This window comes from Acartia tonsa, chromosome 8 (genome assembly GCF_053477335.1).
Source record: "Acartia tonsa isolate MP-2025a chromosome 8, ASM5347733v1, whole genome shotgun sequence".
Lineage (NCBI taxonomy): Eukaryota > Metazoa > Arthropoda > Copepoda > Calanoida > Acartiidae > Acartia > Acartia tonsa.
The window spans coordinates 5,527,262-5,542,193 of NC_137267.1; the positions used below are offsets into that span (position 1 = coordinate 5,527,262).

At 40.7% G+C, this 14,932-nt stretch overlaps 1 protein-coding gene across 1 annotated transcript in view; it reads left to right on the forward strand.

Annotated features, from left to right (window-relative positions):
* The window catches only part of HERC2 (E3 ubiquitin-protein ligase HERC2), a 77,947-nt gene that overhangs the window by 12,175 nt on the left and 50,840 nt on the right, over positions 1–14,932 (forward strand). Inside the window, exons 14-16 of the mRNA XM_080168569.1 lie at positions 11,638–11,726; positions 12,154–12,259; positions 14,549–14,662. Coding sequence (XP_080024695.1) covers positions 11,638–11,726; positions 12,154–12,259; positions 14,549–14,662 — 309 coding nt within the window. The remainder of the gene's footprint in view (positions 1–11,637; positions 11,727–12,153; positions 12,260–14,548; positions 14,663–14,932) is intronic.

Here is a 14,932-nt window from a genome sequence, read left to right on the forward strand (position 1 = left end):
CGCGGACCTGATTTGGTCAACTAGTGAGAGCTCGTCCTCGGAGAACAGGATGGCGATGTGCCGGACACTCCTTCTGGTCTCATGAAATTCTTCCTTCCAGTGTTTCCGCCAACGGATAACTACCTGACGGACAATACCATCATCAGAAGTGATGAGGTGTAGGACCTGACCAAGACGCCAGAGTTGATCGCCAATCAACTCATCTGGGGACCGGAGGAAAACAACGATATCCATCTCTTTTGGTTGTGGACCTGTCTTGCCAAATTTCTTTGGTCTTGGGATGTAGTCTGGAAGGCGTTCATATAGCCAGATCTGCCACCATGATTGGTAGAGGCGTTCCATCTGTTCCAAAAGGCGGGAGGGTTGTTCTACCCTCATTGGTCCAGTGGGGGCACGCCTGTTATTTCTGCCGTGTATCAGACGGTTAGGCGTGATAAGGTCTGCGTGACCTACATCCTCCGTTCTGGATACCATGCAGATCGGCATGTTGTTGATCTCATTTGCTATATATGAAAAGGCAGTCTCAAATGACATGACATCCAGTTTGAGACCGTTAAATGTTGCATGGAACAAGGTTTTGATTTCTTTGATTGAGCGTTCCACACAACCTTGATAGTTGTGAGCAGCAGTGGGACCGACCTCATACTCTATGCTGCAACTTTTTCCATTGAGCGTTTTAGTGATGTCAGCCATGGAAAACTCCGATTTTGCTACGCCTTTTATGAGCTGTGCTCCTGGGTCGGTGAAGACCTTTTTAGGGTAGCAATAACGATGAACGAATCGTTGGAATGCTTGGAGAAAGGCGTCTGTGTTATACTTAGTCATAACATAACACGCTGTTGCGGATGAGGCTGGGTCTCTACAGACTAGACCCCAAACCTTGACTGTGGACCTGTGGTTGTGTTCACAGTGAGCCAAGAACGGACCCATCAGGTCAAGTTGGCAGTAGTAGAACGGGGGAGCAATGGTCAATCTGTTTTGGTGGATTGGTCCCATTTCAGCTTCTAGAAGCTTGGCCTTGAACCTACGACAATGTGGGCAAGCCGCTCTAATCTCTTTGGAGAGATCTCTGCCATGGAGGATATAGGCGATGTGCCTAGATTCTAAGAGTGTTGCATTTACATTCCTGTGTAGTGCAAGCTCTTGGTGGGCGTATAGCATAACGGAGTATGCTATCAAGCTATACCGATCAACTATCGGTCTAACAAAGTGGAGGGGAGACAAATCAGGCATGATATTGTCAACGTCTTCAATGCTGGTGCCCTCGACAATACGACCATTGTATTTGATAATGCCGTCGTCAGTGACAACATTGTTGCCGTGGGCCTTAGAGTTGGAGAATTTAAGCACTTCTTTAGTGGCGAGCCTAAAGTAGTATTTCTCCGCCTTCTGAACTTCCTCGTCCAAGAGTTGGACAACCCGAGGAGTGGGTTGTGGAAGTGATGCCTTGTTGTGACGGTATGATTTAAAGTCGAAAAAGCAGAATTTTCGAACGATGGCCATGACCCGGAGAGATTTTGGCCATGACCGTTTACACGGGTCGTAGAGATAACTCGAGAACTTGGTTATCTCTGCCGTTCTTTCTTGGGGTGATTTCGTATCACCATGGAGGATTTTGACCTCTTGGGCAGCGGCCTGTTTCGCTTCCATTGTTAGTTTAAGATCTTGGAAGGATTGGGCTGGCATGTCCTGGTAATCAAGATACATCCAGGGTTTGCCATTTTGCCATTCAGATTTGGCGTCAATGTCCTTAATAGTGGCAAGGAACCGGGTGCCGAGATCCGCGATGTTGTTTTCTGACTCAACATGACGCCATTGATCCGGGGATGAGAACCGTCGAATTTCGATGACGCAGCTACGTACGCCCAGAGAAAGAGGACGTGCGTCTTGGTGAAGCCATGACAACACAACAGTAGAGTCTGTGAAATAGGTGACTTTGTCGACCTTGTCTTTGAGATTCTTGGCAACGGTTGTTGCAAGAATGGTGCCTACAACGGCTGCCCTTAGCTCTGCTCGAGGGATAGTGCTGCCAGTCACGATCTTTGACTTGGCAGCGGCCAATCGGACAGTGACCTCCCCCGAGAGAGATGTTGACCTAACATGCACACACACGATTGCCATGTTTTGGCTAGCATCAAGGGATACTAGCAGATCAACTTTGGGTTGGGAGTTTGCCGGGATTACCGACCGTGGACAGGAAACTGACGCGAGTTGTTGCATCGTTTCAATGTTGGTCACCCATGTTCGAAGCAGTTTGGTTGGGAGCCCATCGTCCCAACCAGTAGCGTAAGAGAGGAGATCGTGGTAGTCTGCTTTGAATTTAGCAGTCACGGGGGTGCAGAATCCGAGAAGGTCGAAGTTTGAGGCAACTTGCGACAGGATGGTTCTTTTCGTGAAACTGAGTAGAAGAGCCTCTTCAAGACTGCCTTCTACTGGCGGGGGTCTTTTCCCTCGTTTTGTTTTGCCAAACGACAGGGGTTTGACATCCAAGCTGAGAGTGTCAGCTAGTGGGGCCCAGCGATAGCCGAGGTAGCTAACATGTGTGCCGTCGTTGGACACGGTGTCTTCAGGTACAGCTGAAGATTTGACAAAGCTTTTGACGCTCATGCCTGCCAAGTCAAGAGTAAATTTGACTCCCGCAATGAGTTTGTCTAGTTCAGTTGCGGAGTCTGTTGAATCAGAAGTATCATCAACATAAGTTTTGGTTCTGAGAACCTGGGCACCTGCGGTATGTTCAGGGTGGTTGTCCATGACATACTGAGCTACCTGTTCAAGGCCTTCTGCAGTTTGATTGCCAGAAGGTTTGACCCCATAAATGATGGTACGCATGATGCGCGTTCTGACAGTGCCACCAGGGGTAAGGCTATCAACCCACAAGTACTTGTGCCAGCGGAAATCAGATGGATCCAACTTGATCTGGTTGTACGCCATCCGTATGTCGCATGCGAAAGCATGTGGTCCTGCTCTGAAGTTGATGTCCAGAGCTAAGATTTTTTCGAGCCTGTTTGTGCCCTTTGCTAGGACATCGTTCAGACTTTTACCTGAGGAGGTAGTTGCAGACGCATCAAAGACAACTCTAACTGGAGTGGAGAGAGAATTTTCTTTAGTGACGAAGCGCCAAGGGAGGTAGTATTCTCCTGGCAGATTGTCTACTAAGGCTCGTTCCTCAGGGGACAGGTCATCAATGTCACATGAATAGCCGTTTAGTGCCAACTTGTCATGTGATGCCATAACTTGCAGTTTGGCCTCTGGATCTTTCTGCAGTTTTCGCAGCTGCGATTCCAGAACTTTGAGGGCCCTATTTTTGTTTGGTTGTAACTCCTTGACCGGATCAGCAATGAAGGGAAGAGATGCTACGATCCGGCGTTCGTCAGGTAGGAATTTGACGGACTTTTTTATTAGGAGTTGTTCGGCCTCTTCTCTGAGAGAAGTTGCATCCAGAATGTCTCCGTTTTTGCAATCATTGCATCCACGGCATGCTATGCAACGGTAAGGTGCTTGAGTGCCTATGTCTTCACTCTCAAGATACTTCCGTTCATGTCGTTTGACGTGTTGAATATCGGAGCTGTATGTATGAACATCCAGCGAAGTGTCCTCCTCTGTTTTTTCCTCAACAGTGATTGGATGGAGGTATGGAAAGGTGTCGGTTAAGGAATCCGCGCACCAATTCCTACCACTGTTCAGAAGTGTTTCAGTGGTATAGCGGTAAGCAGACAACTCGTTGGTGAAAAAGAGAGCAGCACCAACAGAGTTTACAGTCTCGGCTGCTTTGGCCCAAGCCTTGTGGGGACCACCGAGTACACCTGTGTGGCCATCAATGCCCTTGAGTGGGCTTCTGTATAAGGATAAGCCACAGGGCAGTGAGCAGATACGCATTGGGAACAAGTAGTTGTACTTGATCCCCAAGATTATGTCGACTTGGCCTCCGCCAATGACATCTGGTACAGTAGGGAGAAGCTCGTGGCCTTTGTAGTGATTTGCGAGGTCACCATAAGGCTCTGTGAGTTCCCAACGAGGAAATGGGGCCGTCAGTGTGTCCATTTTTGCAGCAATTATAGTTGCGGACATGGCACTGTCGACTAATGGCAGTGTGAACTTGTCACTGCCATAGGGAAGATGGACGACTTTACCACCTGCTACATTCATGAGGGTGGGTCCAGGGCGGTGTTCTGTGGCATTTAGTCTAGCCGCTGCAGAAGCTGAAACTGCGGCTGTACCACAACCGCTGTCGTAAAAGACAAAAAGCGGATTGCCGGAAAGATCAGGGACGTTTTGGCACATGAAGATGCCTGGGGCAGCAACATCAGGGAGGGTGTTGGGGTCGGAAACGTCAGGTGTGGTGTCAGAGGTTTGGAGATTCATGGTAATATTATCCATGAACAGAAGGTTGCCAGATGTTATAGGAACATCCTTGGGCAATGACTTGCGGAAATCGTCTAACCTCTTTTTATTCTGCTCGACATGAATAGAGCAGGCGAGGATATGCTTTTGCACGCGATGAGCAGACGCGTACTGGCAATTGTCAGCTTGACAGTAAAAGGTGGTGCGACAGTCATTTTTGTGGTTGTTCCACCATTCGTCAATATTGTCGAAATTGACGCTGGCGTCCATTCTGAGGCACCTGTGACAGGCTTTTGTCTTGCCATGGAGTTGACGTTTCTCCTTATGTGGTGTATTGATGTACACCTGGCATTGGAACAAATATGTGTGTTTGTTCTGACAAAGCGCGCAATCAGTTGGTACAGGCTTAGAAGCAGCGCCTGTGTATGTTAAAAGTGGAATGGGTGTCTTAGCGGACTTATCAGAGGCCCTGCCTTTAGGGCGTTGTTTTGGGTCCTCTGAGGCCGAGAAAGTGGAGGCCGTGTAAGTTTGAGAGGCTGGTTTACTCCGGTTCGAGTTTTTCTGACCAGGGTTGTTACCAGTCTGGTTGGACTGTCTATTGCCGGAGTTGCCGCTGCTCAAGTTGGTATTGTTACCACCAGAGGATGCGGTACCAGTATGGAGGGATGCTCCTTCATGCTGGTTAAGTTGGTATTGGAGCTGACGTAGTTCGCAATCCAAGAAGAGGAGAAGTTGCTCATAGCAGTACTGGCCATCTTCCTCCCCATTTTCGTCTGCGCTAAGCAGGAATTTTTTAGACATCTCCTTAAAGTAGTCCCCTTTAAGAAGGTTCAGTACAGAGTTGGCGATGTCCGTTTTGCCGTGGTACAAGGCTTGCTCTGCATCATTCTCTTTTGCAAATTCTTGGGTATCAGCAAGTAATGAACGGAGTTTTACCATCCATGTGATCTGCTGTTCCCAGTTGTATTTAGGGCATGGTCCCAGTTCCATGATTTTAGCCTTACGTTTGGCTATGATGCTGGTTTTGCTGCCGTAGTGGAACGACAGCTGCTTCATACAAGCCTTAATAGATTTTTCGGCTGAGCACAACATCTGCGCATTGCCCTGGAGACAGTTTTCTTTCAGGATTTCCAATGCTTCGACTTCTGCTATAGACGGCATTGAGTCGATATAAATCTGGAACTTCTTTTGGAATGTAAAGAGGTCAAGTTTATCTGTCTTGGCCCCGGAGAAGTGAGGGATAGGGATGTTGGAAGAGCGCTGATTGAAGGAGTGCCCTGAGATAGGTACTCCGAAACGATCCCTCAAGCGTTCAACGTAAGATTCCACGCTGGATATTTCCGTTTCAAGCGTGGTGGACTGGGCATCTAGTGCTGTTGCATCTTGCTCCATGTCCGTAAGCATTGCGTCCTCACACAAGGTTTTGGCTTTATGTAAGGTGCGCTGTGCCTTATCAAGTAGCTCTTTAAATTGAGCATTGAGCTTATTGAATTGACCTAACTGCTTAACTTCGGTTGCTTTAAGATCGCCGAACTTTTCGCAGAGGTCATCAAGCTCCACAAGCATGGGGTCCCTTTTTTGTTTTACCCTTGCTTGTTTTACCGCGTATGTCGTAGGGTTTATGCGGTTGGGGATGGGAGCTGTTTGCTGGAGCATAGTTGCAGCAGGAACAGCTGTGGCCTGAGTCGTAACTGCTGGAGGCACAATTACTTGGCCATCACATGGTAAGGTACCTGCCTCGGATCCGACTGCTGAAGTGGTAGTCGAGTCGTCAGAGCAAGTAGAGAGAGGTACTGCTGGAGCAGCAGTCGTCGTAATCGGTTGAGCTTTCAAACGTGATGTACGATGTTCATGAATGAACTCGATTTTTGAGCGCATGGCTATACGTAGCTGTAACGCTTTGTTCATGTCAGCTTCGGTGACCCTTGGGTCTGGGCTGTTGCGAAAGAAAGCTATGATGTGGCGAATTGACGAGGCTTTTTCTTCCAACAATGATAGACTATTGTCTAGCTTTTCAATGCTAAACCTGTCAGGGTTATTTATGATGCTCTGACAGTCTTCGTCTATCATCATGCACTCATCGCATTCGATGATGAGTTTGGTTGCCTCGTCAGTCATGGTTGGGGTTTGTGCTGTAACAAGCGCAGATAAATCGACACTGATATTGTGTGTCGATGTGGAAGCGTTATAAGCGGAGCCTGGGAGGTGGTCGTGTAACGGGAACTGTTCAGGGTTATAAAAAACCTCGTCCTGAACCTCTTTCTGTAAATCTTCAGAATAGAGTTGTTCCAAAGCTTCTTCAAGAATTGAAGCTGATTTTTGGAAGGATGGTATGGGGGAATAATTATCCCAATCTAGTTGCTGTGGGGCTAGCTCAAACTCTTCAGTATCTGTAGGGGTTGTGGGGGTTTGTGGTGAAAGGCCGTTATACGGATGTATAACGGGAAAAGTTACCAGTGGATCAACAGGTGAGGAGGGTAAGTGGGGGGCTGCAAGTAGTTGGGGAGCTGCAGGGGGTGTAGGGAATCCTCGGATAGGTGACGGGGATGGGCTACGGTGGTGGCTGTTTTGGCCTGGGGGGGTGCGACTAACGCTGGGCCTGCGTGAGGAAACGACGGGCCTAGAGTTGCGGTCAACCGGTTTTTGCCGTTGAAGTAGCGCTTTTTTTGTTTTAAGGAGTTTTTTGGCGCGTAATTCAAACGGGGTGTTGAGTTTATGTTTTTTGGCTAAAACTCTGACGGTTTTAGGCCGACGACTCGCAACAGTCGCAGAGTCGGATTGTGAACGTTTGGTGTGAGAAGGGGTGGGGTGTGAGTTAGATGGATGATAGAGGGTGTTATGCCTTGAGCGTGTAATTGCTCCGGGCGGTTTAGTGAGGAAAATCTCCTTCATTGACCACTGAATGCTATTGTTAATTTATTTATTTAAATTATAACCTCTCTGTAGCTTATGTTTTTTTTGGTGTTTTTATATTTTTGTGTTTTTACAACAAATAAATGATGAGGGGAGAACCTTCACCGAAATTTTTGTTGTCTTTAATATGGCGCAGTATGGCAGGGACCGCAAGCTATCAGGGAGATGAAAAGGGGTAGGGGGGAAAACAGGTTCGGATTATTTAACAGCTATATTGTTAAATAAGAGGACAAGGAGTTGTCCTATGGGTAGGGAGAAAAACAGGTTCGGATTACTTAACAGTTATTGTTAAATAAGAGGACAAGGAGTTGTCCTATGGGTAGGGAGAAAAACAGGTTCGGATTACTTAACAGTTATTGTTAAATAAGAGGACAAGGAGTTGTCCTATGGGTGGGTGGCACTTAGTTGTAAAGCACCTCAGCAGCTGTACAGAATTAACAGTCTGTAAACATCAATGTGCGGGAAGGATGCTATATCCCCCTTGAGGCTTAAGACTTACAGACAGGATAGTTATAGAGCAGCTTTAGCAAAATGTTCTACCTGTGACTGCAATGCAGGGAATGATCAAGTTACCACAGAATCCAGAGGTATCCAGGGGATGCGCGGGGCCAGACGGGAGGGACTGTTGGGATCTCCAGGTGGGCCTTGGTGCATTTATGGATGGTCTGTAATTTGTGGAAGTGTTGATGTTTAGGCCTAAACAAATAGAGTTATATTTTGGGAAATTTGGTGGAAACCTAAACTTCACCCGGCCTAAGCTATTGTCCTATCCTCCCCCCAATTACATTATTTGTTAATAGGGAAGGTGGAAAGGTTAATAATTTGAAGAACTAAGCTGTACCTGGATGTTAATTCTAGACAGCTTAGTTTTCCAAAGAGCCGGCAGACATTATAATTAAGCGGTCTGAAAAATGAAAATCTTTAAATTGCTGTTAGCAACCGCGAAATTAGAATGTCTGCCGCAGTGAGCCGCAGGCAACCCGTTGTTCTTCTCCAGTGGACTGGTGGCCTGAAAGTGTACATACATTAGTGTACATGACAGGTTAATATCTATCTATCTGTGCACACCTGATTAGATACATCTGTTCTTTAATATCCTTGAATATCAGGTTAATATCTATCTATCTATCTATCTGTGTATGCCTGATTAAATACATCTGTTCTTTAATATCCTTAAATATCAGGTTAATATCTATCTATCTATCTTTGTATGCCTGATTAGATACATCTGTTCTTTAATATCCTTCAATATCAGGTTAATATATATCTATCTGTGCACACCGGATTAGATACATCTGTTATTTTTTATCCTTGAATATCAGGTAAATATCTATCTATCTATCTATCTGTGTATGCCTGATTAGATACATCTGTTCTTTAATATCCTTCAATATCAGGTTAATATCTATCTATCTGTGCACACCTGATTAGATACATCTGTTCTTTAATATCCTTGAATATCAGGTTAATATCTATCTATCTATCTATCTGTGTATGTCTGATTGGATACATCTATTCTTTAATATCCTTGAATATCAGGATAATATCTGTCTATCTATCTATCTGTGCATGCATGGATGGATACATCTGTTCTTTAATATCCTTGAATATCAGGTTAATATCTATCTATCTATCTATCTGTGCACACCTGATTGGATACATCTGTTCTTTAATATCCTTGAATATCAGGTTAATATCTATCTATCTATCTATCTGTGTATGCCTGATTAGATACATCTGTTCTTTAATATCCTTCAATATCAGGTTAATATATATCTATCTGTGCACACCTGATTAGATACATCTGTTCTTTAATATCCTTGAATATCAGGTTAATATCTATCTATCTATCTATCTGTGCACACCTGATTGGATACATCTGTTCTTTAATATCCTTGAATATCAGGTAAATATCTATCTATCTATCTATCTGTGTATGCCTGATTAGATACATCTGTTCTTTAATATCCTTCAATATCAGGTTAATATCTATCTATCTGTGCACACCTGATTAGATACATCTGTTCTTTAATATCCTTGAATATCAGGTTAATATCTATCTATCTATCTATCTATCTATCTGTGTATGTCTGATTAGATACATCTGTTCTTTAATATCCTTGAATATCAGGTTAATATCTATCTATCTATCTGTGCATGCATGGATGGATACATCTGTTCTTTAATATCCTTCAATATCAGGTTAATATCTATCTATCTGTGCACACCTGATTAGATACATCTGTTCTTTAATATCCTTCAATATCAGGTTAATATCTATCTATCTGTGCACACCTGATTAGATACATCTGTTCTTTAATATCCTTGAATATCAGGATAATATCTGTCTATCTATCTATCTGTGTATGCCTGATTAGATACATCTGTTCTTTAATATCCTTCAATATCAGGTTAATATCTATCTATCTGTGCACACCAAGGGGCGTCGTAGCTCAGTGTTAACGCACTGAGTTACGGTGATGAGAGTTCGAGTTCTAGTCCCCATGTGGAAACTCGAATTTCTCAGTTAAATACATTCACGCAACTTCCCCTGGTTGTGTAAGAAGGGGATTATTGAGTAAGTTTAGATACTTAATAGTCAAGTACAAAATATCAGTACTACCCTTATCCCAAGCTCCTCTGCGGAGAGCGTCATTCATTACGGTGACTTAATTTGGGACACCTGCCATACTCGGCGAGGGTGAGGTAATAATGAGTAGCTCTCATGAGATAGCGGGTCAAGTCATAATGTGCTTGAACGTGGAGCTTGATAGCCCTAGTGGCTATACAAAAGTGTCTCAGCCTACTCCATGACTACTTAGGTCCAAACCCTAAGAGACTATGGCTAATCAATCAATCAATCTGTGCACACCTGATTAGATACATCTGTTCTTTAATATCCTTGAATATCAGGTTAATATCTATCTATCTATCTATCTATCTATCTGTGTATGTCTGATTAGATACATCTGTTCTTTAATATCCTTGAATATCAGGTTAATATCTATCTATCTATCTGTGCATGCATGGATGGATACATCTGTTCTTTAATATCCTTCAATATCAGGTTAATATCTATCTATCTGTGCACACCTGATTAGATACATCTGTTCTTTAATATCCTTCAATATCAGGTTAATATCTATCTATCTGTGCACACCTGATTAGATACATCTGTTCTTTAATATCCTTGAATATCAGGTTAATATCTACCTATCTGTGCATGCATGGATGGATACATCTGTTCTTTAATATCCTTGAATATCAGGTTAATATCTTTCATTTAGAAATCTGCAAGTAAGTATGTTTTTCCACGTCTATCTAAGTTTATATATTACAAAAATATTTTTATAAAACTTAAATCATTTTGACTTTACAATTACATATATTTATTTAACAAATATCTAACTATCAATTTTTTTCCTTTTTGTCATTTGTATATTTGTATATCCGTCTAAGTAAGCAAAAATCTAACTTTGACTATAAAAGGGCTACAAGAATGGTTTTTTGTCAGTTTTAGAACTTTTAGTCTAACCGAGCCTAATTTACGGACGTTCGCATTTTGTCATTTAAGTAATGTCCGTAGCCTCTCATTTTCAGTTTAAAAAGGCATTAGTTTTCATGTTAACTAATCTTATTTTTATCCATTTAGTAAAACAACTTAGAACTAAGCCTAGAAAGTCACATCCTGGTGGTTAGAGTTATGTATCCATCTATCTATCTATCTGTTTAGGAAAACAACCTAGAATTAAGCCTGGACAGTCAGATCCTAGTGGTTAGAGTTATGTATCCATCTAACTATCTATCTATCTATTTAGGAAAACAACCTAGAACTAAGCCTGGACAGTCAGATCCTGGTGGTTAGAGTTATGTATCCATCTATCTATCTATCTATTTAGGAAAACAACCTATAGAATTAGAGTTATGTAACCATCTAACTATCTATCTAACTATTTAGGAAAACAACCTAGAATTAAGCCTGGACAGTCAGATCCTGGTGGTTAGAGTTATGTATCCATCTAACTATCTATCTATCTATTTAGGAAACCAACCTAGAATTAAGCCTGGACAGTCAGATCCTGGTGGTTAGAGTTATGTATCCATCTAACTATCTATCTATCTATTTAGGAAAATAACTTAGAACTAAGCCTGGGCAGTCAGATCCTTGTGGTAAGAGTTATGTATCCATCTAACTATCTATCTATCTATTTAGGAAAACAACCTAGAACTAAGCCTGGACAGTCAGATCCTGGTGGTTAGAGTTATGTATCCATCTAACTATCTATCTATCTATTTAGGAAAATAACTTAGAACTAAGCCTGGGCAGTCAGATCCTTGTGGTTAGAGTTATGTATCCATCTAACTATCTATCTATCTATTTAGGAAAACAACCTAGAACTAAGCCTGGACAGTCAGATCCTGGTTGTTAGAGTTATGTCTGCCGTCCTTCCCCATGTGGATGAACATTCTATAGGAAACTTATTCAATTAATCAAGAATTTATAAGTATATTTAAGATCAATTATTTTGAGGTATTGTTTTAAGGTCTTGTAGTAAAATTGCTTTTAGTAGCAGAGTTTGCATCTTAATTTTGTCTTTTATTGATTCTTAAATAGTCGAGTTATTATTACTTGGATGTTGCACCAGATTTTCATTTACTCTGATATAGAGATGCTTGCAGCTTGCTAAAATGATTATACCCCCATCCACCTCCTTCACACCATCCCCTTTCCTCCTAATGGATGAACGAACTGACCAATAAATGAGTTTAGTATTAGCAAGCTAAAGACGACACATTTTCCCCTGTCAATATATCCACGAATATCCATTTCTGTAGTATATTTTTGTTTCTTACTGCACATGATGTTATCATCCTTGTTTAATTGGATAAATTATAACCAGATAAATTTAACCTGACCACCCGTCTGTTCAACCTGCTTGGATTTACAGCTCTCATGTGTAAGACGGATGGGTCACACTACGGCGATCAAGGTCTCTTACAGAAGGTAAATAATAGTTATTTATCGCATTGTATTATAAACAGCTTTACACGTATATCATAATGAAAAATTGCAAGATTGAAACCAGTTTTGTTAGCCGTTAGGGTCCGAAGGCCCGAGATAACAAAACTGGTATCAATTTGATTATTATTATACAGTGTGTTTTTTTTATGAGAACTTTTTTGAAAGCAATTTTATCCCACTTATAGTTATCAGAATTTATTGATTAATGGCTTATTTTCTTCGTTTTTTAAGGCAATTAATAGAACAACAAAAAAAAAATTTCAGTTTTTTTTTAAAATGTACAGTAAAATCTAAAATCCAAAACTTAGGTGTCAACATCTAAAAATGGTTTTAGCGCATTTTTCTTATGCTCATATAATCAACCTTTTGCAAGAATGGCTGCTAAACACTTCAAAGTTGAGATATAGAGCTAAAAATGTATACAGATACTATTAGGGACATGTACTAGAACATATCAAAGTTTGAAGGTCATATCTCAACCAGGGAGGGAGTACTGGCCCCCCAAAGTCGACTACAGAAAATCCATTTTTTAAAGAAAAATGCGCTAAAACCATTTTTATATGTTGACACCTAAGTTTTGAAATTTAGATTTTACTGTACTTTTTAAATAAAAACTGAAATATTTTTTTGTTGTCTTATTAATTGCCTTAAAAAACGAAGAAAATAAGCCATTAATCATTAAATTCTGATAACTATAAGTGGGGTAAAATTGCTTTCAAAAAAGTTCTCATAAAAAAACACACTGTATATACGTAAAAAATCGACTGTAAAATCAGTTTTGAAATAAATTTATAAGATATTTACATACTCTTGAGGTGTTGTATTTTGATTTTAGATGTTATCTAATGTCACTAATGTATTGATAAGGATATTATATTCGTGTCTAAGAAAGGTGTAATTTATTCAAGATAGGTTGATGAACTAAACATTCTAACTTAAATAAATTTTGAATAATCAATCATAAATGTCTAATAATCATAAATAATAGATTCTTATATTATAACTATTTATAGAACCTTAAAGAAAAATTACTATCAATATTACTATCAAAGTCAATATTGATTTTGTCCGGTATTTGCTAGTTTGTGTTAGTTTGACATTATCAAAGCGTTTGATATATTCTTGCACTATTAGATACTGTTCATCATATAGTGACGCCGCCTATTGGCACTTTAAAATATTTTTTATTCTTATTTTCTTGGGCGATTTCTCATACGGGGGTGGTGGTACTCTCCCCCAAAATAGTTATTAATCTTCCCAGAACCTATAAAAAGCTTCATATTAAATGTGAACCATATCGGTTCAGCGGTTTTCGAGATTCTATGCTACAGAAAGAAAGCCACACACACAAACACAGATCCTGTTACTTTTATATAAGGATTAAATAAATCTTAATTAATATTTAGGTAAAGAAAGGAAAAGGAACTAGAGTATCTCTTATCAGCCCCTCATTCTATCATAATAGCAGAATAATATATATATATTTATCGATATCTAAAACAGAAAAAAGAGTAGATCCGAGCACTGAACCTTGAGGCATCCCATTTGTTATTACTTTTTTCTTGTGATTTAAAACCTTATATTTCTACAAACGTTTTACATATTTTTACATATTCAGGTAAAGAAAGGAAAAGAAACTAGGGTATCTCTAACAGCACTATATTCTAGTATAAAAAAATAATATAAGGGGGGGGGGGGGTTTAATGCAACCATCTCGTAATCAATGTATAAATGGCACTTAAAATTCGAATTTTGATCTGAAATTTTGCATGAGTAATCCTTGGTAGGTTTATTTTCCCTAAATCAATAAAAAAATTGAAAAAGTAACGGCTAACGACTCAGCCGTTTTGCCGTTTTTTGGCTATTTTTAGGGCAAATCTGTCATAAATTACGTAGAAATCAACTTTTTGAAACATATTTTTGCTTTAAATCATGTGAAATGATACAAAATAACATTTTTTTAGATTTCTAGTACCAGCAACTACCGGCTAGAACCGTTTGAAAACCTTTTGGATCGGAAAAGAGCATTATGTGGAGAGAGGTTTCGTGATGGATTTCGCTTGAAAATACCCAACAAATGGCTATACGGATGAGCCGCCAGCCGTTAGCCGCTACTTTTCCAACTTTTTGTTCGATTTAGGGAAAATAGACCTACCAAGGATTACTCATGCAAAATTTCAGATCAAAATTCCAATTCTAAGTGCCATTTATACATTGATTACGAGATGGTTGCATTAAAAAACCCCCCCTTATATCTATACTAATATTTAGGTAAAGAAAGGAAAGGGAACTAGAGTATCTCTATCAGCCCCTCATTCTAGCACGATAGCAGAAGAATGCATCAAGCTACTAAGAACCCTGCATAGGGTTCCTGTTTGGACATCAAGGAACATTATTGGATGCCAAATTTTCAAGAAAATGATTTTAAAATGAGCATGTTTTAAATGGTCGTATTAACTTTTTTGAAATGATTATAAAGTTGCTACGCTTCCTACATCGTACCTAACTCTTACAAGAATCATCATGCAAGGTTTGAAATCGATAAGACTATTCTAACATGTCTAAATTAACGAATGTACGGTGGACGTACAGACAAACACATATTATAGAAAAGCTTTGCTTTTAACAATTTCAGATAATTATAGTAAAGCTTTT